Genomic DNA, 25,351 nt, shown 5'->3' on the forward strand with positions numbered 1-25,351 from the left:
TAGAAGGGTAGCTATTTGGGGTGTAGGTGTAATGGTAAAAATAAAATGCTGTGAGTTCCTGAGTGGCTGCAGAGGGCAGTGGGCCTTGAAACCACGCTGCAGGTCCCTAAGCAGCGCAGAGGCAGGCAGTGGGCCCCAGTCCCAGGCAGGGATGGTGCATGTGACCACACCAAATGCAGCTGGTCCCAGGCAGGTGAGACAGAGACATGGAGGGAAAGGGGAGAAGAGCAGAGAAGGAGAGAGAGAGAGAGAGAGAGAGAGAGAGAGAGAGAGAGAGAGAGAGAGAGAGAGGGAGAAGGGGGAAGGGGAGAAGTGGGGAGAGGCAGAAGCTGCTTCTTTGAGGAGACAGAAAAGGAAGGAAACTCAGTCTGGAAGGTGAAGATCAGCTTGCCTCAGAGGACAGGGGAGGGAGTGGTGTGTCTCTTAAAGGGACAAGACAGATCATTACATTAGGGAGGGTTAGAGGGAAGGGGAGCAAGACAGGATGGGGGCAAATAAACAAAACAAACCAGGCCAAACATTTCAATTTTCCTTCATATGCAGAGTCTAGATTTTCAAAACCGACACCTTCATGAGAGCAGAAGCAGGAAGGAGGGACAACAGATCATGGGAGGTGGATGGTGCCAAGTGCAATGGCGGCATGTTTGACATTTCATAACGAAAGTCGCTATTTATATTAGTTTTAAAAAATGAAGGATCAAAGTTGGACTTGCACTAAGGTACCGCTGTAGTGACACGGACAGAGAAAAGGCAGTCTCGGGATAGTCACCTTCTGGACGTTGTACGTGTTTAGGAGAGGGATTTGCTGAGGGATTTCATGTAGGGTCTGCATGAACAAGATCTTTCAAAGCCTTCTTCTGGCCTATGCCAGTCAGATATGAAGTTGTAAGTTGCAGATGTGGGAAACACCAAAGCAGGGAAGGCCAGTGCTTTGGTCTGCTGCATCTGAAATGCCCACCGGACAACGGAAGAAGGTGGCCAACTTAGGGGCTGATACCAGGTCTGGATTTCAGGGAAATATCTCAGTCGGGACCTTACTAGGAGTCACCAGCATGCGGATCTTAGAAATGAGGGTGGATAGAAGGGACCTGGGATTCCAGGCAAAAAGAGGTCAAAGGCCAGGGGCAGCCTAAGAAGACCTGAGGGCTCAGCTGCAGAGCCAACTCTCAAAGAATGTGTCCTGGGAGCCAGAAAAGGGTGGCAGCAGACCAAGTCCAAGCAAGGCCGAGTGACTGCTGCTGGACTCAGCATCTCTGAGACTGCTGGTCACTTTTAAAGCAGGGCTATGCACTCAAGTCCAACTGGAAAAGGTTCTAGAAAGAATCACAAGAGAATAGGGACTACAGCAGCTCAAAGGAAAAGGGGCACAGTGGACATGTTCCCCAGATGGGAGCAAAGATGAAAGCATCAACTGCGGAGTGCCTGCTTCAGCAGAGGTGGAGAGGAGTCAACGGCACAGCTCTGTGCACAAGAACCAGCAGGTGTGGTGTGAAGGCTTGTCCTCAGGTCCACAGGTGGGATGGAGTCTGAGAAAGGCTGCCTGATGAAGATCTGAGCTGCAGAGGCTGCTTAACCAAAACTCAGTGTGCCCAGAATGCATGCAGTCCCTTGTGCACAAACACGGGACTGTGACAAGTCCAAGATGCCCAGTGTTCATGGGTCCTAGATGGAGTCATTCACCCCTTTGAGCTCTCACACAAAGATGAACAGAGACTAGGGGGTCAGTGTAGCAAGGACGTCAGCTGGACATGGTTTCCACTCCAGCTGTAGTGTGGAGAAACAGTGACATCACTCACTCCTTCTCAACCTCAACGTCTCTTTCATAAAATAAAATACACTCCGTGAGGAGGACTTCAAGATTTCAAGTAACAATCTATAGGTCATGAATACATACAATGTGCACAAACATGCTTCCTCCAGGAGTGATGGTTCAGCGTTGGCCAGTTCTGTGTTCTCAGCCACCACAGAGATGCTAAGTAACACACAAGGAAGTTCTGATCTCAGCACTGTAACAGCTTCGTGAAATGTGTTCTACAATGGTTTGAACACTATTGGGGTACTGGGTTTTGTTTGTTTTTTAAGAGTTTGGGCGGCTATAGCTATGGCTCAAGAGTGGAGCACCAGTCTAAAATCTACCAGTGAGGGGCTGCTCAGAAGTAGAGCATTACCTAATGGGCAAACACCTTATTTGCATCCCCCAGGGCAGGGAAATGTTCTCTTTGTAAAAAAAAAAAAGTCACTAGTGCGTGAAATTCTCAGGGTAAAGAACGGCAAAGTATTCAAAGTAAATTGTTTTCTGGGGCCACACTTGGCAATTATTATTTTCCTGCAATAAAGTCTACTTTTTTCTAGACCTCGGGTTTGCATATACATGCCACCTTGATGGAGGAAGGTAATTGGTTAATTAATAAAGAAACTGCTTGGCCTCATTGGTTAGAACATAAGTGGGTGGAGTAAACAGAACAGAATGCTGGGAGGAAGAGGAAGTGAGCTCAGATGCAGGGCAGCTCCTCTCAGAGCCAGACGCGATGCATCCAGTCACCAGGTCAGACATGCTGAATCTTTCCCAGTAAGCGCACCTAGTGGTGCTACGCAGATTATTAGAAATGGGCTAAATTAATACGTGAGAATTAGCCTAGAAGAGGCTAAATATAATGGGCCAGGCAGTGTTTAAAAGAATATAGTTTGTGTGTTATTTTGGGGCATAAGCTAGCCAGGTGGCCAGGAGCCGGGCGAGAATGCTGCCCGCAGCTCCTTCAACACCACCTGTGATGTCATGACTGGCTTCTGTTTCTAGTTTCTGTATTTCTACTTCATTTCTTCCATCTTTGTGCTCTGGCAGACGAGGTCACACCGACAGCTCTCATTTTCACCAAATGTTTGCCTTGTTACTAATCTACTATTTAGCTGTATTCTTCCCTTTGCCTGACTGTTCACTTTGCAATTCCACCAAGGAATATTCCATTCATTTCTGGGTACTTCATCCTCATTCTATATTATACTATTTAAAGCAACAAAATTCTGCACACTGCCTTGAAATGCATCTCTGCTTTCTAGATTTCTTTCCTAATTTCTAAACATTCAACATTCATTTTCTCTGCGCTCCAAGATTTAAGGAATACTTTGAGGCATTCGTTTGCAGTGTACAAGGTCCTGGGTTCAATCCTCAGGGGTACAACAAACTGAAAAGAAAGTGAAGAAGGGGGAGGAAGGGAACTTTTAAATTTACAAGTCACAAGGATTTTGCTTTTAGCTAGCTTGAATTTTTATTTAAAGGAATGAATGAATCAAAGAAAAAAGTGTCACATTATCCTGAGGCAGGAACAGAGTGCTTACTGGGTGAATAAAGTCTTTCCATTTTGCCGGGCGGTGGTGGCGCACGCCTTTAATCCCAGCACTCAGGAGGCAGAGGCAGGCGGATCTTTGTGAGTTCGAGACCAGCCTGGTCTACAAGAGCTAGTTCCGCTAGTTCCAGGACAGGCTCCAAAACCACAGAGAAACCCTGTCTCAAAAAAACCAAAAAAAAAAAAAAAAAAAAAAAAAAAAAAAGTCTTTCCATTTTCTCTGCTAAAAACAAAACAAAACCAAAACAAACTCTGGGGAGCCAGAGAGATGGCTGGCTCAGCAGCAAAGAGCACTTTCTGCTCTTGTAGCATACCAGGGTTCAGCTCCCAGCACCCACATCAGCAGGCTCACAATTGCCTGGCATTACAGTTCCAGGGGATCCAATGCCCTCTTCTGGCCTCTGGGGGCACTGGTCTGGTCTACAATATGAGTTCTAGGCCGGTCAATAGTGAGATGCTGTTTCAATCAAAAAAAAAAAAAAAAAAGGTTTGATACGTTTGATATTCTTGTGTTCATGATATACTTGTGTAATGTTGCTTTTGGGAACATTTTGTCTCTGTTTTGTCTCTGTTTCTGTGTGTGTGTGTGTGTCCTACTTTTAACTGGGAAACTTTACAGGGTGACTTTCTTAACGACACAGGACAGCTTATGTACCTCTCTGTGTACTACCTACTGATGCTCTGCAGTGAGTAGTTGTGATCGTATGTTGTGAGTACTTCTCCTGTGTTTTTGATTAGCTCTAAACCTGTGATCATCCTGCCTCAGCCTCTTGAGTGCTGGCATAACAGGCGTGTACCACCACACTCAATTCTATTCATAGTCCCAGAGTTTCACGGAAGTGAGATGAACCCTTATCTCTCCTCTTAGGTCATATGATCCGTAGTGCCCACTGGTTTCTTGATTAAGTCCTGCAATCCACCTCCGCACTTTTCTTACTCTCTGAAACTGAGGGGCTGTGTATATTATGAGAGCACTCTATACTACTCAGCTATATCCTCTAAGTCTTCCAATTTCATACTGCTCTGTGCTTTTTATTATTCTGTGTGCACTTCATACACAGAGTTCAATGGACAACTCTGCAGAGTTGGCTTTCCCCTCGTTACACGGATTCCAGGAATCAAACTCAGATCATAAGCCTTACGGCCAAAGAGCTTCGAGGCCACCTCAGTGGCTCAGAATGAGTGTGTATACACAAACACACAAACACAAACACACACACATACGGTCTCGTGTATCCCAGGCTGTAGCCCACGATGACCTTGAACCTCGGACCTTCCTGATTCTTCCTCTCAATTGCTGGATCACAGGCCTGCTCCACCACACTGTATTTTCACGGTGTTACTTCAGGCTGACAGTTTTGCTGGGTTAACTTTCTGTGGGACCAACTATGCCCTTTCAATTTGTATGCCCAAATTTTCCTTTATCCTTAATTTTTGGGGGCAACAAATTTCTGTGTCATGCTTTCCCTCCTGTTGTTGGAACACCAGTGTTGCATGTTTGCTGTTCTTTGTCTTCCCTGGCCACCTCTTCCCTGCTTCCATCTACACGTCTGCCCAACTCCTCCTCTGTGTTTTCCGCGGTCGCATCTGCAGGATGCTGAGTCTTGTCTGGTCTTACTTTCTTTTTCTTTTCTACATTCTGTCGATTCTGTTTCCTTTCCCTTTGTGGCCTTCCTCTAGCTCTTTGAGAGCTGGCACACTCTAGGGGTTCTATTGCTGTGAAGAGACACCATGACCATAGCAACTCTTATAAAGAAAAACATTTAACTGAGGCTGACTGACAATTCAGTTCTGTCCATTATGGTCACGGGAGGTGGCATGGCAGTGTGCAGGCAGACATGCTGCTGGAGAAGGAGCTGAGAGTTCTACAAAGTGATCCATGCTGGGTGTGGCTTGCGCAAAGGATAACTCAAAGACCACCTTCACAGTGACACACTTCCTCCAACAAGGCCACACCCACTCTATCAAAGCCGCACCTCCTAGTAGTGCCACTCCCAAGGGACCCTATGGGGGTCATTTTCTCTCAAACCTCCACAGTGAGTAGGGACACTGTGTCACATGGAAGGACATATCAACCTGGAACTCCAGGTCCAGGTGATCTGATACTCTCTTCGGGTACACAGACATACATGCAAGCAAGCATTCATATTCATACAAAAATATTTAAAATTTTACAAGTCTATCTTCCAAACTGGCAAATACTTTTTATTTTGGGGACATGGTCTCACTGTGTAGTTGAGGCTGGCCTTAAACTCTGTCCTCTTGCCTTAACCCCCTGAGTGCTGGGGCTGGCTATGATGTATTCGGTCTCTATCTTCTTTTTTTTTGTTTTTAGTATTTTTAAAAAAAATATGATTTATTTATCTTTATTTTATGTGCATTGGTGTGAAGGTGTCAGATCCCCTGGAACTGGATTTTCAGACAGTTGTGAGCTGCCATGTGGGTGCTGGGAATTGAACCCGGTTCCTCTGGAAGAGCAGTCAGTGCTCTTAACTGCTGAGCCATTTCTCCAGCCCTGGCCTCTATCTTCAAGTCCTTGCTATTAAGTTTTGCTGGTTTCTTCTCCCCTTTTCTCTTACTGTATCATTACACAACGTTTTGCTAGCTATTTCTGGGTGATTAGTCATTGTGAACATAACTGACAAGCTCTTTCTTGATCGGTTCTTTACAAAAAGGCTACAGTGGGAAGAGGGGAGGGACACATTCAGACCAGCAAAAGTTGCTGTAGGACAGAGGTGTTTTTCTTTTTCTTTTTTTTTTTTTTTTTTTTTTGGTTTTTTCGAGACAGGGTTTCTCTGTAGCTTTGGTGCCTGTCCCGGAACTAGCTCTTGTAGACCAGGCTGGCCTCGAACTCACAGAGATCCGCCTGCCTCTGCTTCCCGAGTGCTGGGATTAAAGGCGTGCGCCACCACTGCCCGGCCAGAGGCGTTTTTCAACAGTAATTTCTTAGCCTGCCCTGGTGGTGCATACCTTTAATCCCAGCATTCCAGAAACAGAGTCAGAGGCAGGGAGAAATCTTGAGTTAAAGGTCAGCCTGGTCTACGGGCAGGTCCCAGGCCAGCCAGGGCGACATCATAGGACCTTAAGAATGATTTCTCTAGTTTTCTCCTGAGTTTAGTGAGTAGTAAGGGGCAATGTGAGAGATGTTCAAACCGCAGGTCCTGCTCCACTAAATCCCATATCCTATGGATGCGATCAAACCCTGGTAGGACTCCTCCTTTCTTACTGCCTTGCTCCATTCTCTTCCCCAGAGGCACATCACGGCACCCACCAGGGAATGGGTGCACATGCCAGGACCCAGGCTTCACTGGAGGGCAGAGCTGGGAGCCCTTGCTCAGCCCCTTTTATACTCCTCTGGACTTCACCGGATATACCTGGAATTTGGATAATGGGCTTCTTAGATTCAGGAGATTCAGGTCTGGGGCACTGTATGGTAGAGTAAGCTTTGCCTGAACAAGCCTTAGAAGGAAGGCAGGGAGGGAGGGAAAAGAGAATTCAGCTCTCTTCATTTTCCTTAATTGTTCTGACACAATTTCAAGACGAGCAGAAAGTGACATGTTTTTACTGCCACTTTAAAGTGAGAAGTTAAGTAAGTAATTTTGGGAATTTAATGACACAATTAGAAACAATCTAACTCTCCAAAATTGGGGCACATTCAAAGAGTGAAATAAATAAGAGTATACGCGTGTCAAATCTGCTGAATTCTATAAGCATACATTTTTAATCTAATAATGGTGCAAGCTTGGTGAAGACGTGCAACTGTCTAAGAAGTGTGCGATGTGACACCAGACATGGCAAACTGTACATATGTTGGGTTCGCTAGGTAAAATACATATGCATGTGAGTGAAAATGGAAGGAAAAGTGTTTTTCTTTGGTGGTGGTGGTGGCAGAAATGAAACCCAGGCAAGCACAGACTAGCCAGCGCTCTACACTAAATCACACTTTACCTTCAACACTCAAAAGATTTCCCACTTTTTGTGTTCTGTGTGTGTGAGAGAGAAACCTGAGGGGCCAGGTATAGGACTGGAGACTGAACTCCAGGCTTAGGCAAATACTCTACCACTGAGCTACTTCTGACCTATTTTCTCTTTGTTTACATTGAGACAGGGTCCTGATAAGTTGTCCTTGCTGGTCTTAAACTTACTCTGCAAGCCTCTGCCTCAGCCTCCCGAGCAGCTGAGCTGGTCCAGCCGGCTCTGAAAACGCTGAGTGTGGGAGGCCTCTGCCTTTGATCGTTGCATACAGGAGACAGAGACAAGTGAATCTCCATGAGTTTCCGGCCAGTCTGGACTACACCTCCAGGCCAGTCAGGGCTACATAGTGAAACTGTCTAAATCACAGAAAGTGTGAGTGTATGTTTTCTAAATACATAAGTACAACCTGCTCAGTTTTTCTGTTATTTGTATGTATGTTTTCAGGGCTGATCATTTGGTATTGCCAATCAATTGATGTGCTATTCCCTATTTATAACAACAATTAATGAAAAGAGAGTCCATATAGTTAAGCATTTGGGAGGGTTAAAAGGAAAGGGGGAAATGATATCACTATAAACAAACAAGCAATCAGTAGTAGTAAGTCTTACGTAATACTTTTCATCTTAAAGTCTGTTTCACCATCACAGGATAGCACGTATAGCAACAACAAATGAAGCATAATAAATATTCAATAAATAAAAGCATAGTGACAACATGGTTTTCCTATAGCCTCTGCTGACAGAGATCATTAAAATGAATTAAAAGTGGCTGTTCCCCACTTGCCAGGACAACAACCCCTCAGCCAGGTTAAGCTGTTCCTTCTGATCCAGCTCCAGGCAGATTTTCCCAGCAGCCGGCTGACTCCCAATTCCTCTGCCTTCTCTTCCTGCATCCTCAGAGGTCCAACCTGCTTTAAACACAAGCTTATTTACTTAGCCCCAATAATGCACTGGGCTGTAAAGGGAATGCAGCAAGTATGATGTAGACTGTGCCCTTTTGGTATGTTTGGATTATGATAAAGGACAGAAGAAGCAGGCTGCCTTTAAGGCCAATTTAAAGCTAAGGTGTTTACTAAGAAAAAAAAAAACACCATAAAATGTACCACACACATTGCAGACATTCAACATAGGATATGTAGTTTTCAGCCTGTAACATCTGAAGTTTTGTGGCAAGGAAGATAAAGTACAGTGACTAAAGAGGAGAAATAAACTCTCTAACCCATCAAAGCGGCTCAGAAGGGGTTCACAACAGATTCTCTATACCGCTTAAGCCAGTATCTTTCCCTTCGGTTCAAGCTGACGCTTCAAGGCTCCCACTTTTCAAATTCTCACACTGCAAAGTACATTCCAAAAATCACTTAGAAGGAGACTGTCACACGTTCAAGGTGAGCCTGGCTTATGTTCGGAGTTCCCACGAAGTGACTGAGGTGACACCATCCTGTCCTCATTTTACCCAGATTCCAATCTGTGTCTGCTCAGAAAAGTCTCAGCCCTAAGCACCCCTGGCAACCACGTCCTCTGGGGCAACACATTTAGGGTTTTCCATGACCCTAACCATAGCCCAGATGCGTAAGCAAAACAAATGACGTGCTCTGACAAAAAGAAAAGGGTTGTGGGGGAGGCTACACGTTCCCCTGACAATGATGTCATCATGGTGTTTGCCTTTAGAAATGCTTTACCCCTGAGCTTTGGGCTCAAGAGCCTACTCTTAGTTGCTAACGAATAAAGATTTCCAACTTGACCTTCTATGTATGGTAGTCTGTAACATTCTCTCCTGGGCTGTAATGCCAGGCCATCCAGGGTAGGGCACTGAGACTATGTTTCAAGAAAGCAAACAAACACACAAACACATCATATTGAAGTAGGGCACAGTGGTATATACTTGCAATCCCAGAACTCAAGGTTGAGTCTGGAGGACCAATAATTGGAGGCTAGCCTGAGTAACGCAGTGAGATGTTATCTTAAAATTAAGTAAAAATTAAACCAGTAAATATTTGGAACATAGAAACTCAACACGTGAGCTTTTTATCTTTCAAGGAATTATTTTTAGTCTCTGAATAATTAACAATTCCAAGTCCTCAAAATGAAAGTATTTTCATGAAAAAACAGCTTAGTGTACACTTTTAATCTCAGCACTCGGGAGGCAGAGGCAGGTGGATCCCTTGAGTTTGAGGTCAGCCTGGTCTAACAGAGCAAGTTCCAGGTCAGTCAGGGCTACACAGTGAGCCCCTGTCTAAAACAAATAAAAAGAGACAGAGCTTGAATAGAGTGGGGGAGGGGAGTCAGCGAGACTCTGAGCTCAGTTGTAGCCTCCACAGGACAGTGGGTGGTGGGCGGAAGAAACCTGTTGGAGGATATGCCAGCTTGTGGCTTCCCAGATGGCATCGGAGGCACAGAAAGAGGCTGTCCAGGCTTCTCTTTCTTTCCCATTCTACACACTTCTGAAACAATCTCACCCACACATCTACAAGCTGGTAATATGAAAATGTCCGTTTTTCAACACAGATGGAGCGCCTGCCTTCGGAGCCACAAATCCAGCTTCCTCAACTCCCTATCTTTGGCAGACAACTTTGAAAGTGCCTTTGATATCAAAAGTGAACTGGGGGTGGCGGCAGGAGACTCCTGAGCTCAGAGCCAGCCTGGGCTACACAGTGAGACCCTGTCCTTGGAACTTTCAAGCTCCAGACATCAAGGATTCAGCTGTTCTCAGCCCTCTGTTCCTGGAAGGCAGCCCTTAACTCCTGAGTGATGAGTGTCCTTTTTCTAAAGACCCCAGCTGACAGCTGATGTTGCTGACTCAGAATGTCAGTAAGTCTCGCCAATAACTAGGTTAGGGCTTTGAGCCCACACGGTATCAATCTGACTTTGAGCCACATATTATCAATGTGACTTCTCTAGGCTGTAGACAGTGCTCAGTTCATGGCCATGATCCACTGAGTCTTGTGCCAGCTAGTTTTTATGTCAACTTGACCCCACCTAGAGTCATTATGAAAGAGAAAGCCTCAATTAAGGAAATGCGTCCTTGAGACTGGCCTGTGGGAAAGCCTGTGGTATATTTTCTTAATCAATGTGAGAGGGCTCAACTCACTGTGAGTTGTACCACCCATGGGCAAGTAAAAGCAAGGAGATTAAGCAGGCCACGAGGAGTAAGCCAGTATCAGCATTCCACCGTGACCTCTGCTTGAGTGCCTGCCTCCAGGTTCCTGCTCTAACTTCCTTCAATGATGAACTGAAATAAACCCTTTCCTCCCCAAGTTCCTTTTGGTCATGGTGTTTTATCAAGCAATAGAAACCCTAAGACAGTCATCTACACTGGAGCTTAGGTGAGCTGTCCTGGCTGGAAAGTTTGGCCTAACTAACTGGTGGTAGCTGGAGAGAAGTCACTGTACCCTGGAGAACTGCATATGGCAGTCTGCATATGTCACAGGGAATGGCAGATGCACCAGCCAACCACCAAGCTGTTCACAGAGGACACTGGGCAGTCGCTGTCTTTCTGCCCCGTCAGTCACCTTCCATAAAAACGACAAAACGTCCTTCCAAATCAACTTCCTAGAAAATTCGGACTTCACCCTCTTCTCTCCAGTTCCTTCCAGGCTCTGAACCCCTACACAATGGGAGTGCAAACTCAAGTTCCCCAAAGAAGTGGAAGGCACTGCAGACTGAGGAACTGACCACTGTGGGGAGACGAGAGGGATGGCTGTAGGCCCAGAGTCAAACCATATCCTGCTGCCTTTAACCTCAGGAGGCATTTATCCCCAACCTCTCTACCTGCCCTAGGACATCTGTCTAGTAGGTGAAACTTTTGGCATACACCCACTTTGCAAACCACTAGCTTCTCCCAGATTCAAAACTAAGAATGTCACCAGGCAGCATCTGGAACCCACAGCAGAGACGACCCCCACCCTTTGTTGTAATTCATGTCTTAGATTTCTACTGCTGTGACCAAATACCATGACCAAAACCAACCTGGGGAGGAAAGGGTTTATTTGCCTTACATATCCAGTGCATGAAGGAAAGTCAGGGCAGAAACTCAAGGAAGGAACTAAAGCCGAGGCCATGGAGGGGTGCTGCTGAATAAACAGTTGTTCAGACTGCTTTCTGATACAACTGGGGACCACCTGCCTAGAGATGGCACTGCCCCCAGTGGGCTGAACCCTCCCATGTCAATCATTACTCAAGAAAATGCCCCAGAGATCTCCTTACAGGCCAGTCTGTCAGAGGCATCTTCTCAAGTGAGGCTCCCTCTTCCCAGATGACTGGAGCTGGTGTCAAGTTGACAAAAAACCAGCACACCCACACTTGACGTCCCCACTAAAGTATTTGGGTAAGTGTGCTGATTTATGATTCCTCTGACCTGTGACCACAGAAGTCCCTGTAACCTTTCCCATGGCGTCATGTGTCACCCAGAACAACATGAGTCCGTATCCAGGCCATGCACACTCATATTTGGCTCAAAATAAACTGTCTGTCTCATTCCCTCTGGGGCCAGAGCTGCGCTGTACAGACAGGGTCTTTTTGTATAGCCCCTTACACCTTCCTTCATACGCTCACAGAATTATGGTCCCATGTGCTCCTCTCTGATTCTGGACAGGTCAACTTTATTCCCACTTTGGAGCCACTTCCCTGCGAAGGCATCTACCCCTTTTTACCACATAGGTCCTGGTTTCCACGTCTTATCCTTGAGGTCAACAGCTTCACCCCGACTCTAAAGAGGCCCCTAATCACTCACCATCTGCTTTGATTCTTCTTTCTGATTTTGTCCCCCGCATCAAAATTAAGTCTCCTTCAATGCCTGATTCCCAGGCCTAGAGAAGGGCCTGACTCACGGAAGATAATCACTTACGGGATATCCTAATTGGATATTCCAGTCTCATAGAATCCACTGAACAGGATTAACTCCGCGGTGGGCTCTAGCTTTATTCTGCCCTCCCCAATCCATTCTCCACACCACAACTTGAGACAGCTCTCCAGGGAAGCGCTGCAGCCAGTTAGATGACACAGGGCTCACCACACGCTCAAAGGCCAGTGTCTATGACAGGAGCACAGGTCCTTCCCCATCAGCTGCAGCTATACACAGTCTACCCTTTCCCCTTCTGTTCTCTGGCCACAGCCGACTGCTGATGGCACACCCAGCTCTCCCTTGTCTCCCGGCCATGAGCACTGTTCCCCCCCCCTTTCATTTCCCCTCCCGGCTCTCTTCCTTTGTTTACCTTTCAGGATTCCTTAACCAATACTTGTAGCCCCAACCATGGGCTTCCTTAGAACTCTACCCAGGTCAGAGCATGGACTCAGGATGTGTGCCACAATCTGAACTGTCTGAAACCTTGCCTGTGCTCTTCTCAAGAGTATCACCCACATCGGGGAAGGGCCTTGTCCAATCCGTCTGTACTGCTACCATTAAGCACAGTGTCCACTTAATACTGCAGGTGTCCGGTACCTATTTGCCCCATTTAGTATGTTAGACAAGCTGAGGCCTTTGTTAGTTCCTCCAAGTTCTCCACAGAATTTCGTTCAGTGTTATCCACAAAACAGGCGCTCAACTCTGGATTGAAAACATAACACAATGTAGTACAATGACTACTCTGACCCAGGGAAAAGTCAAGGGTGCCCAAGCATCTTGATGATGGTTTGGTTCTGTAAGATGTGAGCAAGGCCACTCATATACTTCAAAGAGCTCGATTCAATAGCTCTTCCGACATGTCTCCCTACCATAAATCTATTAGCATTTAACTTTGGCTACATAGTCCCACAGAGGCATCTTAGCCTTTATCCAAAATAAAGATATTAATGTTCACAAAGAAGCATTATCTGGGGCTGGAGAGATGGCTCAGCAATTACATGTGCTTCCAGAGGACCAGGGTTCAGTTCTCAGCACCCATGTCCTATGGCTCACAAGCTCTTGGAACTTCAGCCCCAGGGGATCTGATACCCTTTTCTGGCCTCTCACAGACACTAGTACCTACAGGCAGGCGCATAAACATGCATGCATACTATATATAAGTAATAATGCAAATCATGAGGAAAAAAAGCAAGGCATATTTATATCAAAACCCCTGGCAACAGGCAAGCTTCCTTCTATGAAGTCACAGACATGCCCTGAAACAATGCCAGCAGGTTCTAGAAATTCTAAGACAGAAAGAAAACAAAATGGTATTTGGAGAGTCGACCCTGCCCCTCGACTATAAGGAATTGATGGCTTTCCACTCAAGTTCATTTGCACTTGCACACACAGTACTAGAAAGTCTGAAGCTCCTGATGGAGATGAGGGCTCCATCTGAGTTTCTTCCTTCCTTTTTGCCTATTGCAATCAACAGACAGAAAAAATAAATCAAATAAATAAATAAATAAATAAAATTTCCACCATAACCCCGTTTGCACACAGATATATACAATTGAAACGAAAAGTAACAAAACAATTCTCAACCCTCCTCTCTAACATTCCACTGGATTTCACCGAGCAGCCTACTATGCCAGTGTCATAACCCGTATTTTGACAAATACGATAGTTTAAAATACCACAGTAAAACTAAATTTATCAAAAATTTATCCCTCTTCTTCCTGCATGTGTATAGGGGGATGGGGACACACAGGCACATGTATTTGTATCTGCATATGAGTGGAGACCAGAGGTCAACCTTGAGTGCCATTCCTCAAAAGCCGTGTGTCTTGAGTCTTAGGGGACAGAGTCTCTCACTAGACCTGGGAGTGTAAGAGTGCACTGCTACACCTGACTTTTTACACAAGCGCTAAGGATTCGAACTCAAGGCCTCGCTCTTGTGCACCAAGCACTTTACTCAGTCATCTCCATGGCGCTTTCCAGACAGATTCATACTATGTAGCCCAGGCTAGCCTCAACTCGCAACCCTTCTGCCTCTGTCTCCCTAGTGCTAGGACAATGCGGGTAGCACCATACCGAGGAGAAACTCACCTGATAATACAAATTTTGATGCTATTTTTAAATGATGAACACATAAGTCTTCTTACCCTCGGGTCAAACCCTTCTAAGACCCAGGATTCTTTTCTTTCCTGGGAAGACAAGTTCTCACATAACCCAGGCTGGCCTTCGAATGCCCGATCTTCCTTTTTCCACCTGAGTACTGGGATTACAGATGTGCACTATCATGCCGGGATAAGAAAGTGGGTTGGACTCTCACGGCTAACCTGTGTGGTCCTGGTCATTTATCTACATGGCTAGCTCTTAGGGAAACAAATGAGTTGATCATATAATAATGGTCTAAAGTAGCCCATACCTTAATATTGGAAAACCACAAATCATTCTCATGCAGGGTGGCCAGGTAGACAGATGTAAGAAGTCCAATGCAAAGGGCCACGATTCCGCCAACTACAGATGACAGGATCTTCCAGAACCTTCCAGAGGCACAACCTTTTAGAAAAGTGAAACACATCAAACAAGAATGTAGCATTTGGGGAGGTGAGACAGTGCCACTGATAAGATCACTCGCTGCTCTTGCAGAAGGCCTGAGTCTGGTTCCCAGCACTCACATCAGGCAGCTCACAACCGTCTGTAACACCAGTTGTAAGGGATCTGATGCCCTCCTTCAGTCTGTGCCCATGGGTACAACCTTCACACAGACACACATAGACACTTATGAAAAATAAAAAATTTCACAGAAACAATACAGCATTGACCAAAAGACAACAAACTAGAAAGAATACAAACATAGGAGATTTAAGGATAAGAAGTAAGGATGAATATCCTAGTGGGGAACAGATTAAGGATATGAATAAGCAATGAACAAAAGGGGGAAAAGGGACAATAAATGTAACAGACAGAAAACATGTTAAAACCCATGCAATTCTCTAGCATTGACAAAAGAACAAGCTATACTTAAAAAATATTCTTGGGAAATCTGGAATTTAAAAATGCTAATTCATGAGCTGGGGGGTGTGGCTTAGTGGTAGAGCACCTGCGCGGTGTGACCACTGCAAGAGGGATACATGGTAATGGGGCAGAAAACTACTTTGGAAATGGGCTGGCTAGCTTTTATGTCAGCTGGACACAAGGGAGACTCGGCTGACAGGAGGGAACTTCTCTTGAGAAATGGCCTCCTTAAGACTGTGCACTTGAGAAATTGCCTCCACAAGACTGGCTGCAGGCCAGTCTGTAATGGAGCTTCCTAATTAGTGATTGATAAGGGCAGGCCCCATCATCGTGAGCTGTGTGTGCAACAGCTGGGTCCTGGGTGCTGTAAAAAAGCAGGCTGAGCAAGCCACGAGGAGCAAGCCAGTAAGGAGCACCCCTCCATGGGCTCCGCATCAACTCCTGCCTCTCAGCTCCCGCTCTGCTTGAGTTTCTACCCTGACTTTCTTTGGTGATATGGAAATGTGAGCAAAACAAACCCTCTCCTCCCGAAGCTGCTTTTGGTCACAGTGTTTCATCACAGCGATAGAAACCCTAACTGTTAGGCTGGGACCCTAGGCCCCAGTCCCTCGCATCGATCCCAGGCCTGGTCTGGACTTCAAATCCCAGCAGGCCAGGTCCTGACCCCTCCCCGGGGGTGGGGTCAGGACCACTCCCCAGGGTACTTAAGTGATCCCCCAAATGTTAGGAATATTTCCTAAGCGAGCTCTCTGATGACGCAAAAATTCCCAATCAAGCCAAACCAAAACAAGCCGAATTAAGAAATATCCAGGTTTAATGGGAGATCTGTGCTCTCAGGTGGCCCAGAGGGGGAAACGGAAAGCCGTAGAAAAGCGACCCCCGGGAGGAAGAAAGGGGGACCATGTGTTTTTCTTTTGGGGGATCAAAACACTAATACAGAAATGGATTTAAGTAAATCTCTTGGGGGCTGGAGAGACGGCTCAGGAATTAAAAGCACTTGTTACTCTTACAAAGGACTCAGGTTCCACTCCCAGCACCCACATGGTGACTTAAAACTGTCTGCAACTTCAGTTCCAAGGAAACCGATGCCCTTCTCGGACTGCCAAGGGCACCAGGCACACACATGTGGTGTAGTTATGAAAAGGCTCGGGACCTGGTAACGGCAAGCAGCAACTTCCCCAACGGCACATGGACCATGCTCAGTTTTGTAAAGCTATGTATGACTGCTTGTGGGCAACCATGTGGAGACAGCGACATCCAGACAGCAAGATAAACATGGCCATCTCTGCTTCTTTCAGGGCAAGGAAGTTGGTAGGAGTAGCTTTTCCTTCTTTTTAAAATGTCTTTAATTTTCAGGGTTGCCTTTTTTCTGACATGACTTCATAAAATGGGCAGTCTTCAAAGTGTTTTTTTTTTTTCTTTTTCAATTTAAAACAAACCAAAACAGGGCTGGAATAATGACTCAGCAGTTAAGAGCACTTAGTACTCTTGCAGAGGACCCAGGTTCAGTTCCTACCACCCACATGGTGGCTGGCTCACAACCATCTGTAACTACAGCTCACAGGGGTCCCGATACCCAAGTCTGACCTCAGAGGGCATCCAGGCACACCAGTAGTGTATACACATACCTGCAGGCAAAACACTCACATGCTTAAAAAGAAATAAATTGTTAAAAACAAACAAGAAACAACCGAAGGGCTGGTGAGGTAGCTGGGTGAGTAAGGGCATTTGCTGCCACGCCTGATGACCTGACTTTGATTTCTGCAATCTACAAGGTAGGAAAAGAACAGATTCCTGCTAGTTATCCTTGGACCTTTACATGCATACACTGTTGGGCCACCACACATACAAGGTAAATAAATAATGCAATTTAAAAAGAGAAAGACAAGGCTCCAAAACCACAGAGAAACCCTGTCTTGAAAAAGCAAAAAAAAAAAAAAAAAAAAAAAGACACAAGGCACAATTTAACATGAATTTTAACTGTATACCATCATCAGAAACTACTCCAAATTACCTCACACGCACTGGCTCCCATTAACTTAGCCGAGTGGCCTGACTTTCCAACATAGGCACCTTTTATCTTATTAAACAGCTTTTTCTGCTACCTATTAGCTCTGGCTGCTAAGAATTCATCTAGCTACAAAGGATTAATTATGTCCAATACCAAAAATGGCTCTGATGTGTGTGGAGCTTTTCAAGCTTACTTTAAAAATTTTGGCCATGTTTAATTAGAAAATGTGACGGGGAGGGGGTCACTTAGCAACTGCTCAGCATTATAAAAACGTTTCACCAAGTTCTCATTTTTTTTCTCCTCCTCCATCCCCTACCCACCCCCAAAATAAAGCGAAAGAGATAACTTTAGGAATTTGACTGAATACAAAATGTTAATTTTCTTTTTCAAAGACTATAATGAAATGGGACTCAGGCAAGCTAAGGCTGCCTGGATGGTACATACGCACACACAAACCAGACAAGATATTAGGGAAAGGGACAGTCAGGTGGGGCAGGCAAAGCCTCAGAGGACCTGATGACATCGTCACTGTAAGTTAATCAACAGACAACTTACCAAGGGTTCTCATCAAAGCTCTTTTACTGATTATAGCTGAAAGGCCAATATAAGCAAAGCACAATCAGAACGTCTGGGTGCTGGAACAAGTGTCCTTCAGAAGTCTCACCATTTTTTTTTACCCTATTAGATTGTGACATATGCTAATACGCAGAAGTGAAAGTAATCCAAATGCTGCCTTAGCTCAGATCACCTACCAGATGGCAATTTCTTTTCCAACTTCACATTTTCTTTCGGTGATGGACAACCCTCGGAAACTTCTACAGTTTTCGTCTCTCTTCTTTGCCGGATGTACATCATGATGTCAAAGATTCATGTGCATTGGTCTTCCAACCACTCCTACAAACAACACCCAGATAAATGCCCCACGGATATGTCAACACTCTCTTTACCCCAATACACCCTTATGCTCTTAAAGTCTGCTGTCAGCAGTCTTTAAAGACGCAACGCAAATATTGAACTCAACCATATTTCTAAAGCACAGGTTCTCCAGGTACTCCGGGAATCAGGGATACAGGTGAGACACATGAAGAAGCCCAGCCCTTCTTCCAGGAAGCCATCTTGGAGGCTCCAAGTCTTGTGACATTTTCCTCCCCTGAACCCTAACACTAACTACGTGTTATGTTGTGTGACACAGTTTTACATTTTCTCAGTTCCCAGAGAAAGTAGTGGGTTTGATGCTCCCACAGAACTGACCACGGGGGAGGGATTCCTAGTAAACTCGTGACAGCCAGATTTTGAAGAACTGAAACACTGTTGCTGATACCTGAATTTTAGCACCTGTGTTCTTTGAAACACCCGCGGCTAAGCTAGATGTCTTAGTGTCAAAGACGGCGGGGCTGCGCGAAACAGGGTGGCTGCTCTCCCTGGGGAGCAACAGTGGGTGTAGCTGTGGGAACAGTTACCTAGTTTGGAAGCTGAGGGGGGGGAGGCGGGGGTGTCGTGGCGGTGAGTAAGCTGGCACCAGTCCCTCCCGCCCCCCAGAACATCTTGCCGTGTTCCTCTGAATAATGAATAGCGTTTTACTAATTATCTATTAAAGCCCCGAGGAGTAGCGAGACGCGACTGTTTGGGCAGCTAATCCAACCTGCACTCAAGGTACCAAAGTCTATGTTTACCTAACGGTTTGCTCAATGCAACAGAGCAAGCCAACAAGACACAACACTTTTGTGAAGATTCGCTCATTCAAAAATAATGAGAAGGAATACAGACTTAAATGCTGTGCCTCAAAGCACAAGAAACGAAGAAAGTGAAGGAGTTAAAAAAAAAAAAAGGTATCTTTTCAAAGTCTTGCAGTCACAGCTGGGATCCCCTCCCCCTTGGTGATTCATGTCCTGCTAGCCCTAGGCGGGACAAGGGGCTATAGAGGGCCCGTCGTGCATCCACTGTGCCTGTTAAGACAGAAAGTTAACAAACACGCCAGGTGCTAATTATGACACGCGCCTGGATTGCAACAACCCCACGAACCAGGTAACAAAAAGTTGCTCTGGCCAGCGGGACGCGGAGCCCTGGCCAGACTTCAGCTAAGGGACCCGCAGGCAATAGCACTACTGCCGATCGGGATGCACGCCGCCACCGTACACCTGGAGCCACTCCCCTGCGCACCTGGCGAGCCCATGAGCCGGCCAGGTGCCGGGCAACCCCAAAAACGTCTGGGCACTCGCTCCCGCTCAGCCGTGCTCCCTCCCACGCCCCGCCCACGTGTCCCGTGGACGCGGCTCGGCCAGTGCCCTGGCGGCCCGACCCCGCCGCCACAAACCTGCGGCCTCAGCAGTCCTCGCGGGAAGCTTGGGATGAGCAAGGAAGCACGCCGGGCACCCGGGCCTTGGGGACGCGCCCGCAGCGCGGGAGAGAGCGAGATGAGGACCCAGAGGATCTAGCGGCCGGCGACTCTGTGAGGCGCGGTGCAAGGCTGGGCCTGGGGGGGCGTCTACAGCCCCTGGAAGGGGCGCGCCGGGAAGGCCGGGCCGCTGCGGCTGCATTAATTGGTTCCGGGAGCTGTTCGTCAACTCAAGGCCACGCCCCCGCCTCCCGCGTTGCCCCGCCCCATCTCGTGCGGCGCAGACCGGAAGGAAGAGGCGCACTTCCGCTCGGAGGAGACTTGCAGGCGTGCTGCGTTCGCTGGCAGTTCTTAAGCTTGGCTAGTTTCTGTCCTCGAAGGCCCTGCTGTCCCGAGGAATGGTCATCTGGTCTCGGGTGGCTAAGCCAGCTGTACCTCCTCAATGTCTACTGTGTGTGCGTTAGACGTTTAGTGGCAGAACCTGTAGGTATATTTGCGGCTCCAAAGACACGCCCTCCCACCCCCAGCCCACCCATCCCCCGCCCCGTTGTTTGTGCTCTGGGCTTGTTGTGCTCAAGCTGAGACCCCCAGAGAGACCACCACAGGGATCCAGTTACGTCCAGAATGCAGACGCAAGGTTTATTCAGTGCACAAAATTCCACCCAGCTAGCTGGGAACTCAAAGCCACTACTCACGGCGTAGCGCAGTCGGGAGGGCTCCCACTCCTCGTTTGGGGTTGACGTATATAGGCAAAAACCGCAAGCCAGTTTTGCTTAGGGTCCATGGGGTTAGTTTTGCTGAGGACAGGGTGTGGACTGTTTCTGTAGTCCTCTTCCTCCTTTAAGCGGCTACTTCTGCTTCTGTGTATGCCCCCGTCCTCCCCCCAAGCAGTTATTTTCTGCTCCTGTCTAGACCACAAAGCTGGGTATCCACAGGGGGCTAGCTGCTAGGGACAGTTGGTTTGCATTTTTGCAAAGGTTTTTGTTTCCAGCTAACTCTCTTAATGCTAAAAAGTTTCTTGAACCCAGTGCCTTAACCAGCTCCTGATCAAGCAAAGTTTCTTAAAATTTTCCATGTCCTTACAGGCTTTGCTATTCTCCTTAACAGGATCCTCTGATGTTGAGCCCTGGGTGTTAATCTTATCTCTAAATTGCTTGTCCGTCTTTTTTCCTCTTTGAGACACGGTCTCCCTTTGTAACTGTGGCTGCCCTAGATCTCTCTGCCTCTGCCTTCTGGGTGCTGAGATTAAAAGCAGGCGCTACTGTACTCAGATTTTTAGTAACGGACGGCCCTCAGGGATCAGTGCCTATGAAAAGATGGCTGTCATCTAATTCCAACAAAAATTGCTTCATCCACCCTGCCTTTCTTTGTGATCGTCTCAGATCTTTTTCTTCTTTGGATATCAACTGTTAATACCAAGAACACACTGCTCAGAATGCTCTCTTATTAGGGTTTTTCTTTCTCCCCCTTTCTTAAAGCTATGTGGGTAAAATATCAGTGCTGTGAGGTGTTCCTTCAGGGAACAGTATTCAGCTGCTGCCTGATTGCTGAATGAGAAAAAGAAAGAGGAAAGGAGAGTTGGCTGCTGGTAGGTATGGTGGAGGAGGAGGTTTATTGTAGATAAAAGGGAGAACATAGTCAGAGGCAGACACACATCTGGTCATGACCCTGAGCCATGTGAGGAGGCGAGGAGGAGAGCCAGGTGTCGCAGTCATGAGGCCCAAAGCACAGAAAGAACAGGTAACCAAAATGGTTGGATTATATAAGGAAGAGCAGCCCAGCCTCCTGGGCTGCAAAGTTCAGGGTAGAGGGCAGTATGCCAGCCAGGAGGGCCCTGTAGAGATAGAGGGATACAGGAAGAACCTGGCAGCCAGGTCTGCTTTGGTCTGTTAAACAGGCACTCTGGCCATTTATCTGGATTTGAAACCTAACAATTTCTATAGCATGAAGCAAGAACTGTCCTAAGAACATCACATTGTAGCCCTTCTCATAGGTATAAGGCGCCCACTGCCGAGGGCTGGAGTCTTAGGTTTGCATGGAGCATGTCTACAGTCCCAACACTGAGGAGGTTGCAGCAGGAGCATGGCAAATCCAACTCTTGCCTGGGCTGCATCCAGAGACACACAATACTGTCTTTCACAAACAAACAGCAAGGCAAAGAGTTGTAGTGAAGCAGAACAGAAGACGGGGAAAATTATGGGGAAAGGAAAAGGGATCCCCCCATCCCATCCCAGAACAAGAGGAAGCCTCTCAGGAATTCCATCCACAACACACAACACTTGCTGTAAACTAAAGGCTGCAGACATAGAAATAATATTCCTCTCATGGAGAACTGTCTTATTTTTAAATAGCAATCAACCTTTGAGTCTCATTCATTTCCCTCAGACATCTGGGAATCTCAAGGAAGACTCTTAACATTTGTTTACAGTAAAGATATCCTACCTTAGGGCTGCAGAGATAGCTCAGCAGTTAAAGCGCTTGCATTTCTCTGATGGCTGAGGATGCTGAGCATTTTCTTAAGAGACTTTCAGCCCTTTGAGATTGTCTGTTGAAAGTTCTCTATCCCATTTTTTCTTTTATTGGATTATTTGTTCTTTTGATGTCAAGGTTCTTGAGTTCTTTGTATAATTTGGATATCAGTACTCTGTCTGATGTGGGGTTAGTGAAGATCTTTTCCCAATCTGTAGGCTGCCATTTTGTCTTGTTGACTGTGTCCTTTACTTTACAGAAGCTTCTCAAGACAACTCTGAGATTCCATCTTACACCTGTCAGAATAGCCAAGATAAAAAACACTGATGACAACTTATGCTGGAGAGGATGTGGGGTAAGAGGAATGCTTCTCCATTGCTGGTGGGAATGCAAACCTGTACCGCTTTGGAAACCAGTATGGTGATTTCTCAGAAAATTAGAAAACAGTCTACCTCAAGACCCAGCAATACTGCTGTTGGGGGTGGTGGTGGCTGGAGAGATGGCTCAGTGGTTAAGAGCACTGGCTGTTCTTCCAGAGGTTCTGAGTTCAAGTTCCATCAACCGCATGGTGGCTCATAACCATTTGTAATAAGATCTGGTGCCATCTTCTGGCATCCAGGCATACATGGAGGCAGAATGTTGTATACATAATAAATAAGTAAATCTTTTTTTTAAAAAAATACTGCTGTTGGGTACATATCCAAAGGATTCGCAATCATACCACAAGGACATATGTTCAACTATGTTCATAGCAGCATTATTTGTCATAGCCAGAACCTGGAAACAACCTAAATGCCCCTCAACCGAAGAATGAATAAGAAAAATGTGATACATTCACACAATGGAGTATTACACGGTGGTTAAAAAAAGATAATGACATCTTGAAATTTGCATGCAAATAGGTGGATCTAGAAAAAACAGTATTGAGTGAGGTAACCCAGACCCAGAAAGACAGATATACTATGTACTCACTCATAAGTGGCTTTTAGACATAATGCAAAGAAAAACCAGCTTACAGGCCACTCAGAGAAACTAGACAACAAAGAGTACCGTAAGAGAGACATACATGGATCTACACAGGAAGGTGAAAAAGACAAGATCTCCTGAGTAAGTTGGGAGCATGGGGGTCATGGGAGAAAGTAAAAGGGGAAAGGGGAGGAAGAGAGGGGAGTGTAGAAAAAAATGTATAGTTCAATAAAAACCATTTTAAAAGTGCAAGGGAAAAAAAGGATACTTGCTGCTGTTGCAGAGGACCTAGGTTTGGTTTCAGAACCGATGTGGTAACTCACAACCATCTGTAACTCCTATACCAGGAGATCTAATGCCCTCTTCTGATCCTGCAGGGCATCAGGTATACATGAGGTGCACATACTTGTACGAAGAACACTCAGAAAATATAAGGTGGACTGTTGAGACGGCTAAGCAGATAAGAGCATTGGCTGCTCCTCTGGAGGACCTCTGTTAGATTCCCAGTACTCATGTCCTGGTAAATCCTATCCCAGGGGATCTGATGCCCTCTTCTGGTCTCAGTGAGCACTGCGTGCACATGGTGCACAGCCATATAGGCAAAATACTTCTATACATAAATCTTTTCAAAATTTTCATAAATAAAAATAAGTCTTTAAAAAAGTATTACCTTGGGTGGTAGCCTCAGATATGAAGAAAACTCAGCACAATCTGAGATATTCATCTGCTCCATGCAGCTGGAGTCAGTGTGGGTGTCTATACAGATTATGTAAGAGGCTGGCTCCTAGGTTTCTGACTTGGGCAATCAGGCCAGTGGGATGGACCAACAGGAAAGCTGGATTGGGACTTGGTACAACTTAACTGGGGGTTTTCTCCTAGGCAGAGGTGGTTCTGCCCAGGATCAGTGCTGATATCAGTCTAAGCTCACCTGGCATTGTCTGGTCAGTCATCACCTGGCTGGCAAGGGGCCAGCTAGAGGCCAAGTGATGCTCACAAGGCTCTCTCCACAGGCAGTTGGAACTGCCTCAAGACATAAGCACTGGAATCTGAGGCTCCTGAGGTGCCTACGGTAGAGCGAGTGCCCTGAAGAGCAGTCATATCCTGATGGCTAGGACTTGCGGAAAGGAAATGGCAGCGGAGCACGGCCTTCTTCCTTTTTCCTGGTCACCCAATCTGGGCCTGGGCCTGGGGGAATGGAATCGTGCACCTAGGGCTCTAACCACTGAGCCACCTCTCCAGTCCCTATCTTTTTGTTGTTTGCCTTTGAGACAGGGTCTCTATAGCTCTAGCTGGTCTGGAACTGTCTTTGTATACCAGGTCAGCCTCCAAGAGATCCACCTGCCTTTGCTTTTCCAGTGCTAGAATTAAAGATATGTACCACTATACCCAGCCCGTTTCTGGTTTTATGCAGTTTTGAGCAATGTTGTAAGAACATTCTTAGATATATATATAATTCTTTAGGAAATGTTTCTAGAAATAGAGTTGAAAGAACTCATGTTCTAATTTGTGATAAAAGTTGGCAAACTCTATCCCGAAAGGATGAACACTTCCATTATTTTAATTTTTATTACCAGTTTGTGTTACAGCTAGGATTTCCCTGTACCTTTGCCAACAGTGGACACATTTAATCTTTGCCAATGTTAAATGGAAAATAATATATCATTATCTTATGGGGTTTTGAGGGATGGGGGATGACCTGCTGGGGGTAACACACAAGACTTTCTGCATGCTGGGCAAATGCTCTACCATCTACATACAGTTTCATTCCTGCATTAGGACCTTAGTAGCACAAATAATAAAAACCCAGAGACAGCTGAAGATCAGTAAAACAGAACAGCCAAGCTACTAGAAAAGTCTCACTTCTACCAAGGCTGGGCAATTGCAGACTGAGCCCTGAGCCTCTGTCTCCTCCCATTTTATATTCCCCTTTAGTGCTGGGATTAAAGATGTGTGACTCCCAAATACTGGGATTAAAGGTGTGAGACACCACCACCTGGATCTGTTTCTATATTGATCTTGTGTAGCCCAGGGTGGCTTGAACTCACAGAGCTCCATCTGCCTCTGTCTCTCAAATCCTGGGATTAAAGGTGTGTGACACCACTGCCTGGCCTCTAGTGGCTTAATCTTACCCTCTGATCTTCAGGCAAACTTTACTTATTAAAACATAAATAAAATATCACTATCTTTTCCACTTTTCTAAAATAAAAAATAAGGCTATACATAATATAAGAAAAACTATGTATAATAAATACAATAACTATATGCAATATATACTTTCATAACTTGCTTTCTCCATCTAGTAAACAAGGAAAACTATAATTACAACTATCTAGTATTCAACTCCCTCAGAGACCGAAGAAGGAAATAATATTAACTGAGTAAGCAGGAAGTGTGAGCAAGCATCTTCTG

At 46.0% G+C, this 25,351-nt stretch overlaps 1 protein-coding gene across 2 annotated transcripts in view; it reads right to left on the bottom strand.

Moving 5' to 3' along the window:
* Positions 1-19,625, bottom strand: part of Dpy19l3 (dpy-19 like C-mannosyltransferase 3) — a 73,103-nt gene extending 53,478 nt beyond the window's left edge. The window contains exons 1-3 of one of the 2 annotated variants that reach the window (XM_057762249.1): positions 19,487-19,625; positions 17,925-18,066; positions 14,569-14,702 (exon numbers count right to left, since the gene is read on the bottom strand). In XM_057762249.1, coding sequence (XP_057618232.1) covers positions 14,569-14,702; positions 17,925-18,027 — 237 coding nt within the window. In that variant the 5' untranslated portion in view covers positions 18,028-18,066; positions 19,487-19,625. Of the gene's footprint in view, positions 1-14,568; positions 14,703-17,924; positions 18,067-19,486 lie in introns of those variants that run through there. The other variant, XM_057762250.1, reaches the window with a different exon arrangement.
* Between the last annotated feature and the right edge of the window lie 5,726 nt (positions 19,626-25,351).

Source organism: Chionomys nivalis, chromosome 2 (genome assembly GCF_950005125.1).
Source record: "Chionomys nivalis chromosome 2, mChiNiv1.1, whole genome shotgun sequence".
In the NCBI taxonomy this organism is placed as follows: domain Eukaryota; kingdom Metazoa; phylum Chordata; class Mammalia; order Rodentia; family Cricetidae; genus Chionomys; species Chionomys nivalis.